This window comes from Elephas maximus, chromosome 2, assembly GCF_024166365.1.
Source record: "Elephas maximus indicus isolate mEleMax1 chromosome 2, mEleMax1 primary haplotype, whole genome shotgun sequence".
Taxonomy (NCBI): Eukaryota; Metazoa; Chordata; class Mammalia; order Proboscidea; family Elephantidae; genus Elephas; species Elephas maximus.
In genome coordinates, this window is record NC_064820.1 from 186,407,874 (window position 1) to 186,431,833 (window position 23,960).

The following is a 23,960-nucleotide window of genomic DNA, read 5'->3' on the forward strand; positions in this document are numbered from 1 at the left end:
CTATTGTGCACCTACAATGTGCCAACTCTGTGCTACAATCTTCACCTTTATCATTTCTTTCAATACCTCGGGCATCTGCATAAAGTAGGTATTACCGACATCCTCATTAATTTATTCATTCAACAAACATTTATTGAGTGTTTATTATGTGTTGAGTTCCTGGGTGATCCAAACCGTTAATTTACTTGGCTGCTGCTTGAAAAGTTGGTTCCAATCCATTTCAGAGTCACCTCGGAAGAAAGACCCGGCAACCTACAACAGAAAAATTAGCCATTAAAAACCCTGTGGAGCACAGTTCTACTCCGACACCCATGAGGTCACCATGAGTCAGAATAAATTTGTTGGCAACTGGTTGGTCATTATGTGCCAGGTGTTTTTCTAAACACTGAGGATATACCAATGAAGAAAAGAGATACAAACCCTGCCTTCATGGAGCTATATTCTACTGAGAGGGACAATAAATAAAGTTAATAAGTAAAATATATCATCCTACAGACAAACAGGCTGAGGCTTTTAAAGATGAATCTAGCAGTCCAAGGCTCAACAGACAGAAAGAGACAGATCTAGATTTCAATCCTGACTCCAAACCAGGTACAAGTTTTCTCCCCATTCAGGAAAGACTTTGGACACAGGTTTAGTCCAGGTTGCTTAATGACCCCTTGGACCAAGCAGAGACACCTCACTTCTCTAGCTTCCTTTGTCATCTGTTTGCACCTCCATCTCGGCAGGGTGTCATCCTCTATGCTTTCCTAAGGTGTGCTTGATTTTGAATGTAAAAATCCCATTTCTTTCTCCAAACCCCTTATGTGATATTAGCCACTTCTTTCTACCTCTAAATTGCCGCACATGGCAGAACATTTCTTGATTTTTTTTAGAAAAGCCTTTTATGGTAATTATAGCTTTCTTCAAGTGCATTTATGCTCCCTTTTTACTGTGCTGTAGACATTATTTTGCTCATGCCTAATTTTTTTTTAAGGCAAAAAAGCCTACCTACCTGGTAACTATGTTGACAGACTTTTTTTTTTTTTTTATGTTCAGTGGTTGGAATTCAATGTATAGAAAAGTCTTAGAAATGATTGCAATTCCACACTGCCAAAGGCCTTGGAAAAGTTGATTCCAGTCAGGTGTTATTCTTTCATTCATTCCCCAACTATTTATTGAATATTGGCCAACCAAGAGTGAACAAGATAGGATCCCTGCCCCAACAGGTTTACAACATAACAGGTGTGCCCAGGGCAGCTGTTCAGCTGTACACCGCACAATTCTTGGAGACAGCATTCAAATTGTAGTTAGTGATGATGTGCACATTTATCACAACCATTTCCTGGCAGTGAGATTCAAATGTCTTAAGGAAGGGCTGCTACACAAGCTAGCAGGCATTGAGGTGGTACTAGAAAGTTGTGAGATATGTGTGGTAAGTATCATAATAAGGAAAGGATAAAGGATAAAAGCTACTCTGATCTTGGGGACTCTGGTAGACTTTCTAGAGAAGGGGACTTCTAAGTGGTGATCTGAAGGGTGGATTGAAGTTAGGCAATGAAGAAAGGGAAAGGAAAAACATTGGGTAAAGACTGAATGGCTTCACCTGACCTGAAGTGGTATTGAGATTGGCTGACGACATGGGAGCCAGTTCAGGTAAATCCTATAAGCCAGGTTGAGGACTTCAGACTTTACCCTGAGGTCGATGGAAAGCTATTGAAGGGTTATACACAGTGTCTAAAACAGATGGAATAGATGATGGAGCAAAACTGGCAGCAGGGAGACCAGTTAGGAGACTATTACAAGAGTTAAGGCCAGAGATGAGGATGGCTTGGATTAATATAGCAACAGTAGAGGTGAAGAGTGGAGGGCAGACTGGAGTGATAGGAGGAAGGACAAAGAAGACTTCTTATATTTAAGGGGAAATATAGTCAGGACTTGGTCGTTGATAGGTACAAGCGATCAGAGAAGTGGTGGGAGAGGGGAGAGTATTTAAGAATAACTGAAAAGTTTCAGTCTTGGGCAAGGAGGCGCATGGAGGAGCCATTCCTCGATCAAGGGATCAGGGTTTGGAGTGCAGGGTGAAGAGGCTGAGTTATGATTCGGACATGTGGAGTTTTAGATGCTTACGAGTAAACAAATGGAGGTGTTGAAATGCAAGTTGGAGGCCCAGTTTGGAGCTCAGAAGAGAGAACTAGAGTTGAGGTTTTGGGAGCCATTGGAATATAAGAATGTGTTTTTGTTTTGTTTTCTAATCCCTAAATTGTTGCATCAGCTTTCTATTGGCTGGAAGTCTGTCATAACCAGCCTAAGATATCACCAATGCCCTTCAAATTTCTCCTGGGAAGAGGACTTCTGGGCTTTGAGAGGGAAGTCTCCACTGTCTTGTCGTGACTCTCAGAAAAGTTATAAGTTAAGGACCAGACTGAAATAATATCACACCTCCTGACTGCCAGTCATTCATCCAAGCACCTATTATGTGCCTGACCTTGGGCCAGGAGCTAGGATCCAACAGTGAACAACAAAGGTTCAGATCTCATGGAGCTTTAAGTCTGGGGCAGGGTTTCAGGTCCTCAGCACTATGGACCTTTTGGGTTGGATAAATCTTTGTTGTGTAAGGCTGTCCTCCTTATTGTAGGATGTAGAACAGTATCCCTGGCCTCTACCTACTATATCAAAAAACCCACTGCCATCGAGTCGATTCCGACTCAGAGCGACCACATAAGTTTTCCAAGACTGCAAATCTCTATGGAAGCAGACTGCCACATCTTTCTCGCATGGAAATGATGGTGGTTTCAAAGTGCCAACCTTTTGGTTAGCAGTCAATTGATTTAACCACTTAGCTACCGAAGCTCCTTTCTCTACCCACTAAACCAAAAAAACCTGTCGCCATCGAGTCGATTCTGACGCACAGTGACTCTGTAGGTCAGAGTAGAACAGCCCCCATAGAGTTACTAAAGAGCAGCTGGTGGATTCAAACTGCAGACCTTTGGGTTAGCAGCCATAGCTTTTAACCACTGCACCACCAAGGCCCCCCTCTACCTACTAGATGTCAGTAAAACTCTCTGCCCAAGTTGTAATAACGAAATGTCTCCAGGCATTGTCGGATGTCCCTGGGAGACACCAAAAACCAGTTGCCATCTAGTCAGTTCTGCTCATGGTGACCCTGTAGGTTCCTGAGGAAAACTGTGTTTATAGGGCTTTCAATGGCTGATCTTTCAGAATAGATCCCCAGGCCTTTCTTCTGAGGTACCTCTGGGTGGACACTTCCAGTCTTCTGGTTAGCAGCCTAGCACTGATCATTTGTACCACCCAGGCACTCCTGGGAGCACCAAACACCAAAACCAAACACATTGCTGTCGAGTCGATTCTGACTTACAGCAACTCTGTAGGACAGAGTAGAACTGCCATATAGGGTTTCCAAGGCTATAAATCTTTAAGTAAGCAGACTGCTACGTCTTTCTCCCACAGAGTGGCTGGTGGATTCGAACCACTGACAGCACTTAACCTCTGCACCACCAGGGCTCCCTCTCTGGGAGCACAGGGGGAACAGAATTGCCCCAGTTGAAAATCACTGGTCCAGGATCATGATACAAGACAAAGCCTCCAGGCAGCCAGCACTCAAACTGCATAAACAAAGGACCAAACCAGTGTGCCTTTTAGGCATTTTATATTGGTGGTCTTGGAGGTAGGCACCCCAGGAAGTCAGCAGTGCTAGCCTGAAATACAGAAGACTCCTTATAGGAGACCTCTTGAGTCCCCAAATGTGAGTCCATAAGCTCAATCCAACTTCAGTTATAGGATCCTCTCCAAAGAAAAGCCACCACCTGATACCCATTTGCCCTCCAGACTAATTACTTCCCACGTTTTGTTTTTCCTTAAGCAGAAGCTGGCTTTGCACTTTACAAACACCTCCTAGGAAGGCCACCAGCAGAATGAACCTGTGCTGGGGGTAGCTTGGGGTTGCCTAGCAACACCACGCACCTACCAAGGCCGCTTTCTTCTCTTCAAGCTTAAAGCAAAGTCCTGTCCATTAATTCCCAGCTGCCCTGAAACTTCTCAGAGATTTGCCAGCTTCCCACTGTTCGTGTTTTCATCTTCCTCATACGATGTGGAGAAAACCCGCTACTGTGGTCTGTTTATCTCACTTCAGTTGGTCAGGGTGAAAAAAAAAAAAAAAATCAAGAGAAAAGGGAAAAAAAGGCTCATTCCATCTAAGAACATACATATCTTGAGTGCGGTTCTCTGACAGATATGCGCGTGTTCTTTGCAAATTTAAATTTTATGTCATGGACGTGGGTTTCCTGCACAATGAGGTTTCTGCTGAGACTCCGGGCACGATTTTACTCAAACATGAAGCCTCAAAGTAGCTAAATAACAAAGCATGCATAACAGATGCCTTGCTGAGCAAATGTTGGACGGTCTGTCATTTAGGATATTGTCTGTGATCCATCCCCCAAAACTCTACTGGTAGAAATTGTAAAGCTGGAGGTGACTAGAGGTTGGAGATATTTTCTTTTCCTTGAGAACCTGTGAAATGTCCCTTGGGTTTTGCCTACTGAGTTTCATTTTGCTCCTACAGAAATATTTGTGGCATTTCTCTGAAACTGGGGATGACTTCCCCTCTGAGCACTCTCTCACAGTATAAGCAAAGGATACATCATTGGTTTTCCAAGCAAGGCCACGGGCACCTCATTGGTAAGGAAAGGAATGGAAATGTGAGCCTGGGATTGATGAGAACAGTACTTGTGGAGACGCACACGAGGTGTACAAACACTGCAGCTTCATTTGCATCTGGAATTTAGAGGCTGGTTGTGCAAAAAGAGAAAATGAATTCCCTAGTAACAATCTCCTTGTTTCCCCTCTCAAGACCACTCAGCTTCCTACAGAGACTGCATCTTATAGACTTTCTCCTCCATTGCTTATCCTGTTCTCTCAGATCCTAATGGAGACCACTTCTGGGATAAGTGTTGAGATGTGAAACTCCCCTTCTTAAAGAAGTGAATCTCAACTGCAGACCCTTGAGACTTTTCTTTTTGCGAGTAGTCCTTTAAATTCCCACCATGGCCACATGCACAAATTAGGTTTATTGGCATTTTCATAAGGGCAGGGCTTTGAACCGGTTCATTCCGGTTGGACCCCCTGCTGAGAATTTCCGTATTCACCTCAGATACACTGAATAAAAATCTACATACTAACAGGACCCTCTGGGTAATTCTTACAGTTTACAGGGGATCTTGTTAAAATGTAGGTTCTGAATTAGTACATCTGGGGTGGACATGCAAATTGTCAGCAGGGGTTCGAACTGGAAGGAAGTGGTTCGAACCGGTTCAAAGCCCTGCATAAGGGGTACTGGAGAGAAAAGAGGAAAGATGCTAGAAGGCCTCAGGAGTGCTGGAGAGAAAAACATGGGAAAGTGCATACCTTTGATTCAGAAGATTTGGGCCAGGAAGGTTTCAAATCAATTCCCTCCATCATTCCAAAGCTCCTCATGCCTCTGCCGTGGCCCGATCCACCCTTCCCTTTGTGTGGTCTAAAAATAGACATAGAAAGAGGTGGAGATAGAGATGGTGCCAGAGGTAAAGGCAGAATTAGAGATAGAGATAGTGAGGGAAGTGGCTTTCTGCAGATAATTAAATTAATGGTCATTGGGGTGCATTTAAATCAAGAAAAAAAAAAAACCTAGATTGCACAACTCTGTAAATTTGCTAGAAGTCATTGCATTGTACACTTAAAACAGGTGAATTTTATAGTATGTAAATTATGCCTTAATAAAGCCTTTAAATGAAGAAAAAAGTAAATATAAAATAAGAATTCTGGCCAGTAAGTTTTGTGAGTGTGGCCACAGCCTACCAACTCTGTGCTTCTCTCTACATCTGATAAAGGGTGACACAGACTCTGCTGATGAGGCTTTTCCCTTCTGTCTTTAACCAGATGCCATGGCGTCCCCTACGACTCATGGCGCCCCCACGTGTGTCAGGGTAGAACTGTGCTCCACAGGATTTTTAATGGCTGATTTTTCAAAAGTAGATCACCAGGTCTTTTTCTGAGGCATCTCTAAAAAAACTCATTGCTGTCAATTGGATTCTGACTCATAGCGACCCTCTGGGTGGGTTCGAACAGCCAATCTTTCAGTTAGCAGCTGAGCAGTTAACCATTTGCTCCACTCGGGACTCCCATTTCTCTTTAATGGCCCCTCTTTCTCTCTCCCTCACTCGGCATCCTTTGCCCAAGTTCCAGTCAGGAGAGTGATGGCTGCAGCTCTTTCAGTGCTGAAAAATTAGGGAATTATGTAGGCTGCTGATTTCACCACCCCCCCCCAAAAAAAGGAACAAGAAAAGGAACCCATAAAGTGAGAATTACCCATCCGCCCACGACTCTGCCCCCACACACTGTACACTCTTCTATCTTTTCCCAGTTCAGGGCACTTAGTACCCACTCCTCCCGCAGCCTTCGGATTGTGTGGTATTTTTAAATCATATCATAAATAGGTTCAATGATAAGTGGCCAACATTTTATAGTGCCCTTAAAACTAAATGTCACAAGAGTATGAAAACAGCCCTGCACAACTGACCATTTCTCAAGTATGAGAGGTGCATGGTAATGATATGTAACTATATGTTTAAAATTCCTGAAACTTGAGCGTACTTTGTCTCTGCCCCAGACTGATAGGGAATTTTCTCTCTTCTGCAGAGGACATCTCTGAAAGAAAGAGAGGGAGGGAGGGAGAGAGAGGAAGAAAAAGAGAGAGGAAAAGAAAGGGAGAGAAAGATTTATTATTTTTAGTAGCCACTGGCTAAAAATAACAGCCTAGCTCATCACATTGTAAGCACAGAGCTGGTCTAGTTTTCTGGGATGTGCACTGAACTCCCCACGTTGAGAAAGTTACCTCAGACTCCTCCATACAGGTTAGTGTCATTGGGCGTCCCCTGCATCTGTGACCTGACTGCGTCTTGCAGCTGCATGCCTTGCCTGCTCCCTGACTCTCTCAAAGGCAGGCACGAGCCCCACTCTGCGGCTGGCCCAGTGGCTGCCCTGCGGCCTTGCTCCCCCTCTGCATGGCTCCCCTGCGTCCCCAGCCCGGCCTCACGTCCCTTCTTCTCATCCTTTCCATTTCTCCAACCAGATGGCTGCCCCGATTTGTGCAGCGGCAACGGGAGATGCACACTGGGTCAGAACAGCTGGCAGTGTGTCTGCCAGACCGGCTGGAGAGGGCCTGGATGCAACGTTGCCATGGAAACCTCCTGTGCTGATAACAAGGATAACGAGGGAGGTGAGCAAGCGTCTTCTAATTCCCAGCCCCTCAAGAACAGAGGGCTGTCTATACTTTCGTCATGAATCATTTTTCTCCTGAAAGACTTCCCCTATACTATTGTCAGATGTTGTTGTAACATTTCCTTTGCAGCAAATTCAGAGGATGGATGTCATTGGGCCAATGGGGCTCCTGGAGATGGGGGCTGGAGGCACCGGGGTTTAATGCTGGCTTTGAACTGTCAAGTACACAACACTACACAAGGGTGACAGGGCCCTGGCTCTGCCTTCAGGGTGACTGTTCCTGCCAGACCTTTTCAGGTTAGGAGTTACAAACAATCAGTGATGATGATGACAATATGTGCCTCACACCGTGTAAAGACTCCGTAAACAATCCATCCCTTCCTCCTTACAGCCCTTTGAGAAGTTACTTTACAGCCTCTGAGATGAGGAAACTGAGACCTACCAACCGACCAGTTGTTGTTGAGTCAGTTCCCGACTCTTGGTGACCCCCTGTGTGTCAGGGTAGAGCTGTGCTCCATGGGGTTTTCAGTAGCTGATTTTTTAGAAGTAGATTGCTAGGCTTTTCTTTCGAAGCACCTCTGGGTGGACTTGAACCTCCAACCTTTCAATTAGCAAGCCAGTGCATTAACCGTTAGCACCATGCAGGGACTGCATAACTGAAGCCTATCAAAAACCCCCTTCCACTGAGTCAATTCTGACTCATAACGACCCTGTAGGACAGAGTAGATCTGCCCCACAGGGTTTTCAAGGCCATAAATCTTTACAAATGCAGACTGCTACATCTTTCTCCTGCAAAATGGCTGGTGGGTTCAAACCGCTGACCTTTCAGTTAGCAGCCAAGTGCTTAACCACTGTGGCACCAGGGCACCTTCAACTGAGGCCTAGGAAGTGTTAAGTAACTTTGCAAAAATAATACAACCACCACTAGTAAAATGGGGACCGAGACAGAGCCTTTGCTAAATCAGTGGTCACCAAACTATGCCCTGTGGCCAACTGCAGCCCACTGGCACCTCAAGCTAACAGTGGTTCTTCCATTTTTGTTGGTTGGGGAAAAAAAACAATCTAAAGAATAAGACTTTGTGACAAGTGAAAATTACATAAAATTCAAATTTGAGTGTCCATAAATAAAGTTGTCTTAGAACTCAGCCACACCCATTAATTTATGTTTTGTTTATGGCTGATTTCACCTACAATGGCACAGGCGACTACTGTATTTTTACACAAATAACATGCGCATTACATATTTTTTGACAACCAGGCAACCTCCTGATGCGTTATTGTCCTAGGCACACTATGCACGTTATATGTGTGGGCGCATTATTTACATGGGCACAAAAAATACAGTAGTCACAGCAGAGACCATATGGCCCACACCAAACGAAACCAAACCCGTAGCCGTCAAGTGGATTCTAACTCATAGCAACCCTATAGGACAGAGTAGAACTGCCCCATGGGGTTTCCAAGGCTGAAATGTTTACCCAAGCAGACTGCTACATCTTTCTCCCACGGAGTGGCTTGTGGGTTTAAACCTTCAACCTCTCTGTTAGCAGCTGAGTGCTTAACCACTTCACTACCAGAGCTACTCCCATATGGCCCACAAAGCCTAAAATATTAATATCTGGTCCTTTACAGAAAAAAGTTAGCCCTTCCTGTTCTAAATGTCTGAGCTGAATTTCCCGTGTAACTTCCTGATGTAGCGTTAAGCTTTCTGGGGCCACATGGAGTTGCATTAGCACATGGGCCTCTTGATTTCCTAAGAATATCATGTGATGTTCCACAAATATCAGTAAAGATGTGTGAACTACCCCTTTAATAACTAATCAGGACTGCAGAAGTTACTTCAGGGTATAAGAGAACCTATGAGTCTGTAATTATTTGATTAAAAAACAACTGTGTATAGCACTTGCTGTGTGCCAGACATTGTGCTAATCCGTTGCCGTGGAGGTGATTCTGACTCCTGGTGACCTCATGTGTGTCAGAGTAGAACTGCGCTCCATAGAGTTTTCAGTGGCGGATTTTCCAGAATTAGATTGCCAGGCCTTTCCTCCAAAGTGCCTCTGGGTGAACTGGAACCTCAGACCATTCACTTCGCGCCCGAGCGTGTCAAGAAACACTCACTAGGCTCTTAGAACAGTAGTGACCAAGTCAGAGTCAGTCACTCCCTACCAGCCCCAGCCGGTAGGCTTCAGTGGGGTCCAAAGTGGGCTGCAGTCCATCAAGGTGACGGACGAAAGAACTAGACATTCCTTTCATTTTTCTTCATCCTCTTCTATTTCTCTGTTTTGCAATGTTCACAATCAATTATTGCAGTTGTACATTTACGTAATGTATAAGTAACCCAAAAGCCAAAACCAAACCCGCTGCCGTTGAGTTGATTCCTATTCATAGCAACCCTACAGGAGAAAGTAGAACTGCCCCATAGGGTTTCCAGAGAGCAGCTGGTGGATTCAAACTGGCTACCTTTTGGCTAGCAGCCGAGCTGTTAACCACTGCGCCACCAGGGCTCCATATAAGTAAACAAATGTGCCTAAATCAGTAGGAGTAGACATTCAAAAAGTCGAGACCTAATGTAGTTTGCAGCGCTCCCATTCATTCATTTTCTCTTTCCTGAAACAGAACCAAAATAGAACCACTTTAATTCATTTTTGAATGAGGTGAGGCGTAACTATATAATGCATCTGTTATAGACAGAGAGTCAAAATCAGCCTACTTTTCCTGGTAAGGCTCGCTGTTTCTGCTTTGGGTCCCTGGTGGCTCCACTGAGCACAATGTTTGCTTACAGATCACATTCTTCTCTTACAGAGAGGAGCCCCTGTCCTGGCTCCCTTCTCCATTCCTAGTGTCAGCAGCTGAATGCGTAGCAAATTGCTGGAATGCTGCACACAGGGAGGCAGGGCACTCCGAGGGACCCAGTCTCTGGAATGTGCCCTGTGCCACCACGCCCCTCTCCAGCAGTCCCAACCCTGATTCCAGTTCCCACTAGCCAGAAAGCAAATTCCTGAAGTGGTGGAGCTGCAGAAGGCCTGGCAGGCACTGCAGGGACTCTGGGCCTAATGACTGCCGCGCAGGCACAATGCTGGGTCCCTCCTGGCAATAGGGGCAAAGCGTCAGAAAGGCAGGGCACAAAAGCAAATGAGGCAGTGATTACGCAAAAGACAATAATGGCCTTGTTATGGGAACTATTAAAGTGAACCTCCCAAGGAAGTAATTAACCACAAAGAAAAAGAGGCTCCACACAGTGTTTATAAAAAGAAACTCCCAGTGAATTCAGAGTTGCTTATGTCAGGTGAGAGGGGTAGACACGGATTCTCTCTCACCTGGCGTAAGCGGTTCTCAATTAACTGAGTTCTTTTTTTGGAGGAGATTCCTCCTTGCAGAGTGTTCTTTTTATGGTTAATTACTTCCCTAGAGGTGTGCTAAGCACTTTGCTGTTTATTGATAAATATTAAAGTGACTTCTCATCAACTCCAGATCCAGTCGTGCAGCCAGGGGCGCGTTACCGAATAGGCAAGGTAAGCACAGTGCTTACCTTGCTTACCAGATCATACGTAGTGAACAATTTCACATTTTTTCACCACATCAAAGATTCTGTTTCTAGGTATGGCTGGCATCTATCTCTGCTGACCCCACAGCACCTACCTACAGAATCAAAGCCTCTTTTCAATTTCACAATCCCTGACAGGGGCAGATAACCCAGTAAGCGAGGTAAACACAGGCTTACTTACTAATCATTGTGAAATTGTTCACTACAGATTAGTAAGTAAGCACAAGTAAGCCCGTGCTTACCTTGCTTATTGGATAATCTGCCCCTGCCTGCTGCACACTAATTAGATCACTTTTGGGTTTGGTTTTTCGGTGGTGGTGGGAGTTCTGCCCTAGGCTCTGCCCGGCTTTGTGAATTCTCCAAAACGGCCGTGTGGGTTTGTAAACCTGGCTGTGGGACGGAGGAGGCAGCCAGGCGAAACATGAATGAAGGCCCAGGGAGCAGCTGCCATGAACACGTTTCTTATACATCTCATGAATGGGGAAAATAATAGAGTGCTCTTCCAAAGTGGGCTGGAAAAGGCAAATCATTTTTCCATCTAGGAACACTATACTTAAAAATAAAAAGTTCAATTTAAAGTGATATATATATATATATTTTTAATCTTAAACTGATACACAGACAAATATAGATATATAGATATTTGAAGCCCTTAACTGCCCTTTTCAATATGGGTTCCTCCAAGAGACAATGAAGCCCTGGTGCTTTAGGGCTACTGGTGGTTCTGAAAGTTTGGCTTGCAGCAAAATGACCTGGAGGACTTCAGAAAACACAGATTGTTGAGCCCAACCCCCAGAGTTTCTGGCTCAGTAAGTCTGGGGTAGAATGCACAAATCTGTCTTTTTAGTAAATTTCCCTACCACTCGTCTGTCAGTTTGTCATCCTCTGGTGACTTGCATGTTGCTGTGACGCTGGGAGCTACGCCACTGGTATTTCAAATACCAGCAGGGTTCCCTATGGTGAACGGGTTTCAGTGGAGAGTCCAGATGAAGACAGAGTAGGAGGAAAGGCCTGGTGATCTATTTCCAAAAATTGTTGTTTTTAGTTACCATTGAGTCATCTCCAACTCATGGCAATGTTAAGTATAAGAGGACAAAGCTTGGCCCAGTCTTTACCATCTCCATGATCTTTTATATATTGGAGCCCATTGTTGAGGCCATTGTATCAAATCAACTCACTGAGAATTTCCCTCATTTTCATTGACCCTTTACCAAACAAGATGTGCTTTTCTAGCAATTGGTCTTTCCTGATAATGTATCCAAAGTAAGGCAGACGAAATCTTACCATTCTTGCTTCTAAGAAACATTCCTGTTATATTTCTTCTAAAACCAATTTGTTTGTTTTTCCAGCAGTCCACGGTATATTCAATATTCCAAATATTACCCTATGAAAACCCTATGGATCACAATAAAATATTGTCCAGTACAGTGCTAGATGAGCCCCGTACGTTGGAAGGCACTCAAAATACACAGGAGCCACCACAATGGACTCAGACATACCAACAATCATGAAGATGGTGCAGGTCTGGGCAACATTTTGTTCTGTTATAAAAAGGTCGTCATGAGTCGAAGCTGACTCAATGGCAACCAGCAACAGTCAATTCCCAGGTGATGCTGATCTAGGACTACTCTTTGAGAACCATTGTCCAAAGACATCTCTTGTATGTAATGGATTAACCCCTCTCCTATGCATCTAGAATGGTACTAAGTACTTTCCTAGAGAGAATTGGAGCCCTGGTGGCATACTGGTTAAGAGCTCAGGCTGCTAACCAAAAGTTTGGTGGTTCAAATCCACCAACCACTCCTTCAAAACCCTATGGGGCAGTTCTACTCTGTCAAATAGGGTCACTCTGAGTTGAAATCGATTCGATGGCACACAACGACAGGGAGAATTGAGAAAATTGTCACTGAAATATTTTGTGTTCTGCAATGTTCAGATGAGAAACCCTGTTGCAAAACACTATTTTAGAATATCCCACAAAAACAATTTATTCTGGCTCCCTACCTTCTTACTCCTATCGCTTTCAAAGTCTCCCAACACCCCCAGCTGTGTGACTGCTAACATAACCTCAGGGAGCAATGTCTGATTCTGAGGGCAGAAGCTTTACCTGCCATTGCCCCTACAAAGAAGTGGAAACTGTTCAGACAGACGTGCCAGCAAGCAGACTGTCTTTTTAATTGCAAGAGATCTTTACTTGAACTGCTCACCCCAATTTGAAAAAGAAGAGACTCAAAGAAATATTTTTGCTTACAGAAGACAAATACCAGCTCATTAAAGTCTGAGAATACACACAACATGTGCGCCAAGTGACAGGCAGATAATATTTAATTATCACCACCAAGGCAGAGGTGTGAGATTTAGTTCATCACAGCCAGAGGTAGGAGAAAGGGTGTAGATTTCCTCTAATAGTGGTAACCACAAGGTGGGAAGGCACTGTTAGACCGTCTGGCCTGGAAATACAGTCTTGGCTCCTCACACCCCTCATCACCTAGATCTTACAGTCAGGAAGGAGTCTCAGGTCTCCATCCACAAAATCCTGACTGCTGTCCTTTCAAGCCAGAGTGTGAATCTGTCTGAAGGTCTCCTGAAATCCTATCAGATGCTCTTTCCAGCCTAGTATTGCCATGGAGTTTATCCCATGATATATTCTATACCAGTTGCCATTGAGTTGACCCGTGTGTGTCAGAGTAGAATTGTGCTCCATAGAGTTTTCAGTGGCTGATTTTTCCAAAGTATGTAGATCACCAGGCCTTTCTTCTGATGTGCCTCTGGGTGGATTCGAACCTCCAGCCTTATGGTTAGCAGTTGAGCACGTTAACTGTACCACCCAAGGACCTCTCCAGCCTAGGGCAGCAGTAATAGAGCATATGGGGAAGGCAAAGTCATACCACATTGGTCTTGAGATAGAGGAGGTATCTGAGTTTGTCCATGAGTGGCCATTACATCCCATCCTTCCTTACTACACTAGGGGAGTACATTTATTTCCCCTCTGTTCTATTTCATATAGCACTGAAAGCCAGTCTTTTTCTTTCTTTTAAATTTTACTTATTTTGTTGTTGTTGAGAATAGACACAAAAACATGCACCAATTTGACAGTTTCTATGTGTACTATTTAGTGACATTGACTACATTCCTTGAGTTGTGCAACCATTCTCACCCTCCTTTTCTGAGTTGCTCCTCTCTCACAGACATAAACTCACTGCCCCCTAAGGTTCCCATCCAGTCTTTCGAGTTGCTGTTGTCAATTTGATCCTATATAGATAGTTCTTAAAAGAGCATAATGCTCAAACCAAAAACCAAACCCATTGCCGTCAAGTTGATTCTGACTCATAGAGACCCCCATAGGGTTTCCAAGGCTGTAAATCTCTGTGGAAGCAGACTGTCACATTGTTCTCCAGCAGAGCAGCTGGTGGTTTTGAACTGCCAACCTTTTGGTTAGCGGTCAATTGCTTTAACCAGTGTGCCACCAGGGCTCCTTGTAATGCTCAAGGTAGACATTTTTTGCTAGTTAAGCTAAATTTTGTTCAGCTTTAAGAAGACTTCAGGGGATATTTTTGGTTCAAGGTTCAAAGATTATATCAGGGCAGTAGTTTCAGGGGTTCATCCACCCTATAGCTCCAGAAAGTCTACAATCCATGAGAATTTGAAATTTTGTTTTCCATTTTTCCCCTGTTGATCAGGATTCTTCTATGGAACCTTTGATCAAAGTGTTCAGTAATGGCAGCTGGGCACCAACCATTTCCTTCTGGTCTCATGACAAAGGAGGCAGTTGTTCATGGAGGCAATTAACCACACATTCTATATCCTCCTCCTATTCCTGACTCTCCTTCCTCTGTTGTTCCAGGTGAATAGAGACCAATTGTTGTGCCTTGGATGGTGGCTTGCAAGGAAAGCTAGGCCTTTTGATATGACCTGGATTTGCTCCTTTTCCTGTCATTTCCCTGGTTTTTGAATAGGTGATACTGTAACATCATAATGGTGAAGGAGCCTGGGCCTAAGAGTCAGCCTTTGTGTCCCAGCTCTACAAGTCGCTTTGCTTTGCAAATTCTCAATTTCCTGTAAAATCGGCATGAAAATGCCAACTCCATTAGCTGTCATGACTTTAAGTGAGAAAATACATGGAATACATTTCACAAGGCACCTGGTCCTTAGAGCATACCCATATATTGGCTGCTGCTAACGTTAACAGTACTAATGTTGTTGTAATTTTATGGAACTGAAGAGTGAATCCATCATCAAGGAGCCCAACCAGTAATTTTCTCATTGTACCTAACCACCAAAGTCTTAACCAGTTCTTGCCGATCTTCAACACTGCAAAATCCCACTAGAGAACGTGTTTAAAATTCTCATTTCTAGGCCCCCACCTTTGAGATTCTGATTAAGTCAGATGCGGAACCCAGGAATATGCATTTTTAGCAAGCACCCCAAAAGATTCCAATGCAAGTGGTCTGCAGACTGCATTTTGAGAAAAACTTGTTTAAATAATAGTTTCCCCTGGTTGAGCTGACCCAGCCCATTGTCAGAGACCAGATATAGCATCATACCTAGGCCCCAAACCTATAGCCATGCAGTTGCCAAGACATGAGAGGAGTGAAGTGGGGAAAGAATTTTCCTTCAAGATAAAGTAAGTAAAAAATGAACACCTTTTCGTTTTTAGTTCCTGAGTGAATAACTTGTGTGCTTTACAAGTGCCCTTCATTCCTAGTTCGTGAGGTGACCGATGTTTCACAATTTAAAAAGCCTTTAACTGCGTGTCGTTAGGGTGTGAATTCATCCATCCATCCACCCATTAGTTTATTCATTCATGGTTTAACAAACATTCTTTGAGGATCCACAAAACGTTAGGTGCTGAAAATAGGCCTTTGGAAATACCAAGACAAATATGACATGTTCCCACAAAGAGCTCACATTCCATCTGAAAAGATAAGAAGTATAAAGAAGTTACGGTTATTATTACAAACAGTGTGAGCGGTGGTGGGGTGGAATGCCTTAGCTCAGTAGGAGCATAGAGAAGTGACTGTCATGGCGTATGGGTGTCGGCTGCAGGATACGAGTGAAAGCCCATCACAATTTGAAGCCCAGCATCTTCAGCCTATCTCCCCAGAGAGTCGTCAAAGCCATCTGCGTGATCAGCATCTTCTGGTAGGACCTCTTCGGTTCACTGGTAGCATCTTCATTTCCCTTGCTAAATTAAAGACTCCACTCAGACTTCACTGCAGACAGTATTCCCAACCCACCTCCATCTGCAAGCCTTCATTCCTTGTTTTGCTCCAGAGGAGGTTGCCTTCAGTTAAGAGATGTGAGGATGCTGGCCTGAGCGCCGGGCCCGCCAGCCGAGGCACTCCAGCCAGGTCTAAATGAGGAGAAATAACACTGGAGTCTGTCCAAAGCACTTGGAACAGAGGAAACTCACCCCTCGCCACTGCAACCTCCCCCTCCCTCTCCATCCCATAACCATTCAAATTGGTTTGACATGATTCAGGGATGCTATTCCGGCATTTATCTCACTTGTTAATTAATAACTCACCTTGTCTGTGCATTTAGAAGAGCCAAGCCAGGGACTTTAGGGACCCTGGAAGAGTTATGCTTCTCAAGTCCAAATAGTCTAGCTCCTTCATCCAATAAGAGATAAAACTTGGTGAGCCCATTGTAAATGCCTTGATTAATGTGTGGAAATCACATTGATGGTTGGTTGGGTGGGGGACAGCTTAGAAATGCAACATTGCTCCATTAATTGGGTTGGATGAGTGTTCCCGTTGCAGTCCAAAGACCTCGTGGCAAACGTAGCTGGATCCGTAAACAGAGTCCCTGACTGCTCCCAGAGAGGAACGCAATATATCTAATGCTTAGGAGGAGAGCTTGGCCTTGAGGTCACTGCCAGTTGGCCAGGTGCTGAGTCTCTCTTCTTTGGGAGGGAAGCAAAACTAGCCCCAGCTGAAATCCTAAAGGAGCACATGGCAGCAGGGGCCTGAAACTGTTCTGGATCTTCCAGTTGAAATAAGATCTTTGATGCATGAATCTTCTGTTTAGGAAACTAATGGTTGAGTTTCAGTTTTCTAATATACCAAAAAAAAAAAAAAGAAACCCCTTGCCATCAAGTCGATTCTGACTTATAGCGACGTTATAGGACAGAGTAGAACTGCCCCACAGGGTTTCCAAGGAGTGGTGGTGGATTAGAACTGCCAACCTTTTAGTTAGTAGCCAATCTCTTAACCGCTGCGTCACCAGGGCTACTTTATAATATAGAGATTTTTTAAAAAAGCAGGGATACAACCCATTCTCCATTACATATAAAAATTATGATCAGTAAGGTTCGTGAGAACTTACATACACTAAACACTGCGCTGAGCTTTGTACGCACCTGTTCTTGTTAGCTGCCATTGAGTTGGCCCCCGACACTTGGCAACACCATGTTCAACAGATCAAAATGCTGGTCCTGCACCGTCCCCATGATCAGTTGTGGATCAGACACAACCTATGTTGTGTTCCATAGGGTTTTCATTGGCTGATTTCCAGAAGTGGACTGCCAAGCCTTTCTTCCTAGTCCATTTTAGTCTAGAAGCTCTGCTGAAGTCTGTTCAGCAACATACCGGTCTCCACGGACAGATGGGTGGCAGCTGCACGTGAGATGCATTGAGAATCAAACGTGGGTCTCCCACATGGAAGGCAAGGCATCTACCACTGAGCCACCAATGTTGAAAGAGCCTCCCAACAGGTCTCTCTTCGGCTGCTTCTGCCTCGGTTGCTCTCTGTTCTTCCACATGGCAGCCAGAGGGATGCTTGAAATTATAGATCAGATCATGCCATGCCCTTAAAGGGATCAATGTCTCACCTTGGCTTAAAGGAGCCACCCCCTGCTTCCTCTTGGGTAGGCCTCCTACCACCCCCCAGCACCTCGGCTCCATCCTCTCTGGCCAGCCTTCTGATCCTCATACATGCTAAATTGAGTCCCACCCTGGGACCTTTGCTGAACCAGGGCCAGAAATGCTCTAACCCAGGTATTTGACACTACTGGCTCCTTGTAGCCATTCAGTTCTTAGCTCAAACACCACCTCCTCAGAGAGGCCTGTGTCGGCCCTACAAAATCCCCCTCTGTCTCTCTGCCGTCATCAGCCTTTGGTGTTTCTTCTACAGCACATGCCCCATTTCTATCTTTCTTGTATGTTGTCTGCCTCTTCACACTGTAATACAAGATCAATGAGTCTATCTCGTTATATTATTTCCATTTACAGATAAGAACACTGAGGCTCAAAAAGGTTAAGATTTACAACAGGCCTTTTAGCTAACCACTATGAAATATTGTTTTATAACACTGAGGCCATTTTCTCAATTCTTCTAAAACACCAATAAAATTTGGAAAATATTTCTGAAGAACATTTGAACAAGGTACAGAACCTGTACTGGTAAAGAGGCTTCAGGAAAAATTGCCTCAACGCTAAAATTTTCCCATTGAAAACCTGTTCCCAGTAAATTAATTTGACTGCTGAATTTGTTTAAAAAACTAAAAATGCGCTTAAAGTGCATGAGTTTACCCAACATGGCACCTTCAGTCTTACTCGTTTTCTAATCAGTTCTTTAGTAGTTTAAATGATTACTAAATGTCTCTTAAGGGATTGTATTTTTCCCTGCTTAGATGACAAATCAGATATTCATAAAATTGTTATTAAAATGCATTATCTGAAAAAATTTTTTAATAATTTAAATCTCTATGGACTTATTTTAAGGAATTAAATCTCTTTGCCACAGATTTAACTGATGGCAAAGCAGTAACACATGGGATCTCCATGAGTTGAAACTGACTCGATGGCAATTGATTTTATAAGAGGTAATGTTTAAATTACATAGGATTTTTGCCCTGACCAAGGTCCTTTTTGAAACTGCAGCAAGTAAGCTGGCTTTTGTCACTAGCGTTTGGATAAAGGTTCAAGGCCCCTGGTGCCAATATTAGCTCTGTTGTTTCTACAATCTCCCCTCAGTCCAGACCAGTGGTTCTCAACCAGGGTGACTTTGCTTCCCAGGGGCATCTATGTGATCAGCACAGGGATTATTTGGTAACATCTAGGGACATTTTGGGTTGTCACAATTGGAGGAGAGGCATTGCTACTGGTGTATAGTAGATAGAGGCAGAAATGCTGCTAAACACTGTACAATGCCCAAGGACAGAGTAGAACTGCCCCCATAGCATTTCTGAGGAGCAATTGGTGGATCTGAACTGCTGACCTTTTTGTTAGCAGCCGAGCTCCTAACCACTTCACCACTACCCAAAAAAAAACCCGTTGCCGTCAAGTCTATTCCGACTCATAGCGACCCTTTAGGACAGAGTAGAACTGCCCATAGAGTTTCCAAGGAGTGCCTGGCAGATTCAAACTGCCGACCCTTTGTTTAGCAGCCATAGCACTTAGCCACTACGCCACCAGAGTTTCCACTTCACCACTAGGGCTCCCTAATGTCAATAACTAACATTTATTGAGTACTTACCAGGGACCAGGCCCGGTTAAATCCTAACCCTTTTGTGCCATATTATTTTCTTGTACATGTCCCTTTCAGACGGTACTAGCATCCCAAGATGGGACATTAGCAGCCCAAGAACCTCGAGATGCAAAGAAGGGAGGTAGGACTTGTGTTTTCCAGTGATCAGATGGCAGCTCGTACTATGAGTGAGTCACTGTCAGCTCATGAAACTCGAAAAGAACAAAACTTAACTGGGCCTCATATGTCCCAGTAGTTTCATAATGGGACATGTATAAAAAAAAATAATTTGGCCATGTAAGGGTTAACAACCTCAGCCCCTCAGAAACGTGAATTCTGCAGCCTCCTGAAAAATAGCATTGGTGTTAGCATTTTCCCCCCCACATTTGGGTTTGGAATGCATTTTTGCCACAAAGTGCTTATGCACTGGAATGCCAGGGGGCTGAGCAGGGGAAAGTAGAGCAGTTGGCCTTTAAATAGCTAGGCGTTCTCCGCAGCACAGCAAGAGCAGCTGCCCACGGCCTGTGGTCTTTTCTTTGACTTTCCGTCTTCTCAGCCAAGAGCTCTGGGGGATTGGACAGGGGCCAGTGCTGTGTGGCCAAGTGTGAATCAAAGAAAACTGCAAGGTGTCCCCCAGACCACAGTGCCCAATACCTCCCGTTCTCCCCACTCAGAACAAAGACAGAACCTTCCCAAGGTAATCCCTTCCCTTTCCTGTCTGCAAGGTATGCCATCATTGGTAACCCCCGCCCCCACAATTTCCTGGGACTCTGGGGCTACCTCTTTCACTTGTGGGAATGGCTAAGTGCTGGAATGGCAGACTCACAAAGGCCCAAATACAGAGCCCCCAGTAGCTACCCAGCAGAGAGAGGGGAAGTGGTTTCTTCAAGGCTGGCCAGCAGCTCAGAGGCAGATCTGGGACTGTTTCCCTGCCTCTAAATCCAGTGTACATTCCTTCATGGCACGCTGCCACCAAAAGGGACCAATCACCCTCAGGAGAATGGTGTCTGCCATTACTGTTCTGTATGAGCCAGTATCTATCTCGGACCAGGGCCTGGACTAAGATGAGCTGAGTGAGACACCCAGGCACCCGGGCCTACACGACCCTGAGTATGAGTACCTCCTTAAAATTTATACCCTGGGTGCTGGCTCACCTCACCCTCGGCCCAGCTCCACTCAGACCTCTTATCATTGATGGCGATCGTAATAAACACCTTTCCCCAAACCAGCCAACCTCCTGGACAGAGTCCCCACAAAAATCACTTATTCGTTCAACAAATATATACTGGGCCTCTACTAAATGCCACAGTGCGTGAATGAATAAGACTCAGACTCTGTCCACAAAGAATCCACTGTCTGGTGGCAGGTAAAATAGACATAAAACCAGTCATTACAATGCCGTATGTTTATGGGTCTATGATAGAAGTAAGCCAAGGGCCTATGGTAGCCCAGAGGAGGGACATCAAAGACTTTGAAAGGAGATTAAGCTTGAATTTTAAAAGATATGCCCATTGCCTTCCAGTCAATTCTAACTCATAGCAACCCCATGTACAGAATAGAACTGCCCCACAGGGTTTCCAAGGCTGTGTAACCTTTACAGAAGCCAACAGCCACATTTTTCTCCCACAGAGCGGCTGCTGGGTTCGTACCACCAACCCAGTGGTACTTAACCACTGCACCACCAGGGCTCCTTTTAAAAGATACAGAGGAATTAAATAAGGAAAGAAGGAAAGGCACTGTGGGCAAAGGGAACCCCAAATGCAAAGGTGTAGAGGCAAGAAATAGCACTGCATGTTTGGGGTGCTCTTTTTTTTTTAAGAAGGTTGGTAGGGCTATAGCTGAGAGTCCATGTGAAGGGTGGAGGGGGATGAGGCTGGGGATGTGGGCCGGGAAGAGACTGAGCCCAGTCCTACATGCCGTGCTTGGCAGAGTGCAATTTACCCCAAGTATTTGCTTTTGCCTCCCTCCACTTAGCACCTCAGTCTCCAAAAGTATAACCACGCCTTCTCCCTCAGACTGAAGACTGATAGATCTGCTTAAGTTGTTACTAGATACAAACTGACGGCAGAGAAGAAAGTCTGGCATTCTTTGTGTGTTCTATTGTATGTGTGCATTTCTTCACTGAGGAAGAAAGAGACAGCCTAGAAGGGTAGTAAAGAGGCTTTGGGATCAGAGAGGTCTGGGTTCATGTCCCAGCTCCTCCACTTACTCACAGTATAAACTTAAACAAGTCACTCTGCTTCTCTGAGTCTCAGTTTCCTCATCTGTAAAATGGGGTTAATGTTAGTTCTAGTTCACACAATGCTGTGAGGCGTAGATGGGTCAATACATGCAAAACACTTAACACTGAGCCCAGTATTTCTCACATATCAGTGAGCATCAGAATCACCTGGGAGGCTTAATACACAGCTCCCTGGGCCCCACCTGCGGAGTTTCTGAGTTAGTAGGTCTGGGGTGCAGCCCAAAAATGTGCATTCTTAACAAGGGCCCAGATGATGCTGACACTTGAAGAGCCACTGACTTAGCAGAGTACTTGCCATTTTGAGGGATGCTCAAGCCCTGGTGGCACAGTGATTAACTGCTATGGCTGTTAACCAAAAGATCAGCAGTTCAAATCCACCAGCCACTCCTTGGAAACCGTATGGAGCAGTTCTACTCTGTTCTGTAGGGTTGCTATGACTCGATAGCAACAGGTTTTCTTTTCAAGTACTAGTAGAGAGTGACTTCTCCAAGCAAAGCAGCCCCGGGCTACCCGTTGTACAGAGACTGCCAAGAAGCTCTGCATTCTGAGCCAGTGGTAACTTGAATGCCTTATGGACCCTGGGGACAACCCTGGGCTCACTGAGATCCCGCCACAGAGGCATGGTGAGGAGGGAGGGCTCTTGGGCTCCAGCTTCCTGGGACCCATGCTCCCCTTGCAAGAGGCTTAGAGTAAGGGCAGCTGTGGAAGGAACATGCTGGGAGAGGGAGGGTGGTAGTGACACTCACCTGCTTCCCCCATCCTCCTTAGGACTGTGCTCGCCTCGGGCCAGCAGTGGATGCCACTGCCTTTACTGCTGGGACCCACAGGCTTTGGAGTCAAGCAGCCCTGAGTATAAATCCTGTCTCTGCTTCTTACTGGCTGTGCTTCCTTGAGCAAGTAACCTAACCTCTCTGATCCTCAGTTCCCTCATCACCTCTCTGATCCTCAGTTCCCTCGTCATAAGCTGGGGACGATACCAACCTCACAAGCTGTTGTGAAGTTTACTAGAAAGTTCATGCAAAGCGCCTTGATGACACATTATTTAAATGACGGCTCTAAATACTAGTGTCTTGTGTGTAACATGACTTCAGAGCTTCTGAAGAATACCTCCGCATGTACGCACTGCCCCTCAATCAGAAGCTTCCTTCATTGTATCTAACAATGCATCACACTTCCAAATCAGAACTCCTCCATCCTTTGGCTCCTTGTTTTAACACATGCCCCTCAGCCCCACCCTCACTGGCCCTGGAATGAGTGACATTCTCTCTCAGAGATCACAGACCAGTGGCCCCCCCGAGCTGTGAGGCTGTCTGACATGCTCTGTTTGACCTGCATAGGGTTACCAAAATCTTTGAACTACTTGGTGACATTTAAAAATAGATGACTTCATTTTATCAACAAAGAAATGGAGGGGCTAGAGGTTAGCTTGCCCAAAGTCAAACACTGGAAGAGCCGAAGTTCCAGCCCAGTCCTCCTGCTTCTAAAGAACTTGTTCATTCTTCTCTCAGACCCTGTTTCTGAAAGCAGCTTTACATCAGGTTTACCAGAGAGCCTGGAGTCCATGGGTACAAACAGTCAAGTCCCTCAGCTGCTAACTGAAAGGTTAGAGGTCTGAGTCCACCCAGAAGCACCTCAGAAGAAAGGCCTGGCAGTCTACTTCTAAAAAATCAACCACCGAAAGCCCTTAAGAGTAAAGTTCTACTCTGACACACCTGGGATCACCGTGAGTTGGAACTCACTCTACGGCAACTTTTTTTTTTTTAACTCCGTGCTAAGTGCTTTGCATATTTTGTATATTATGCAGAGTTTGCATGGGATTGCAACATCCCTATTAAAGTAGTACAATTATTATTTCCATTTTACAGATGAGAAAACAGAGGTTCTGAGAGATAAAGTAACTAGCCCAAGGCCACACACCATTATGTCGCGGAACTGGAGTCAGAGCTGGGTCATCTGCGTCCAGATCCTGTGACCATAATTAGCAATACAATACTGGCTCCAAAGAGTGGATGTGAAGATTAACTGTAAAAAGCTCCAGAGAGTGCTTAGCACAGTGCTAGCACATGGCAATGGCTTGACACATTTTAGGAATTAGTACTTCTGATTTCTCTAATACCAAAGGAACCTTGTCTGGCAGCTGAGTCTGGTCCGTTTTCCCAATTGGCAGTATGCTCGGTATTTCTTTATGTGGCAGGATGAGAGGCATCATACCCCCTATTAATTCTCTCAGCCCTGGGGCCAATCCTTCAATCTCCCCGTCCAGGGACACAGTCTTTCCTCAGACAGAAAGTGGCTGTTCCGGCTTGTTGCTCGCGGTGTCGGTAGTGACAGCCTCTTCTCTGTCTGAGGGGCCCAGCAGGTCACTGCCTGGCTCCCCGCCAGGCCAGCACCCCCTGCAGGGCCTGGGCTCCACTGGCCATCCATCCATCGGCTCCATCTGTCTGACCTGTC

General features: G+C 45.1%; 1 protein-coding gene across 4 annotated transcripts in view; it reads left to right on the forward strand.

The window, feature by feature from the left end:
- The window catches only part of TENM2 (teneurin transmembrane protein 2), a 1,384,955-nt gene that overhangs the window by 1,269,466 nt on the left and 91,529 nt on the right, over window positions 1-23,960 (forward strand). For all 4 annotated transcript variants that reach the window (XM_049874278.1, XM_049874280.1, XM_049874279.1 and 1 more), the window contains one exon: window positions 7,106-7,252. In XM_049874278.1, the coding sequence (XP_049730235.1) occupies window positions 7,106-7,252 (147 nt within the window). The remainder of the gene's footprint in view (window positions 1-7,105; window positions 7,253-23,960) is intronic.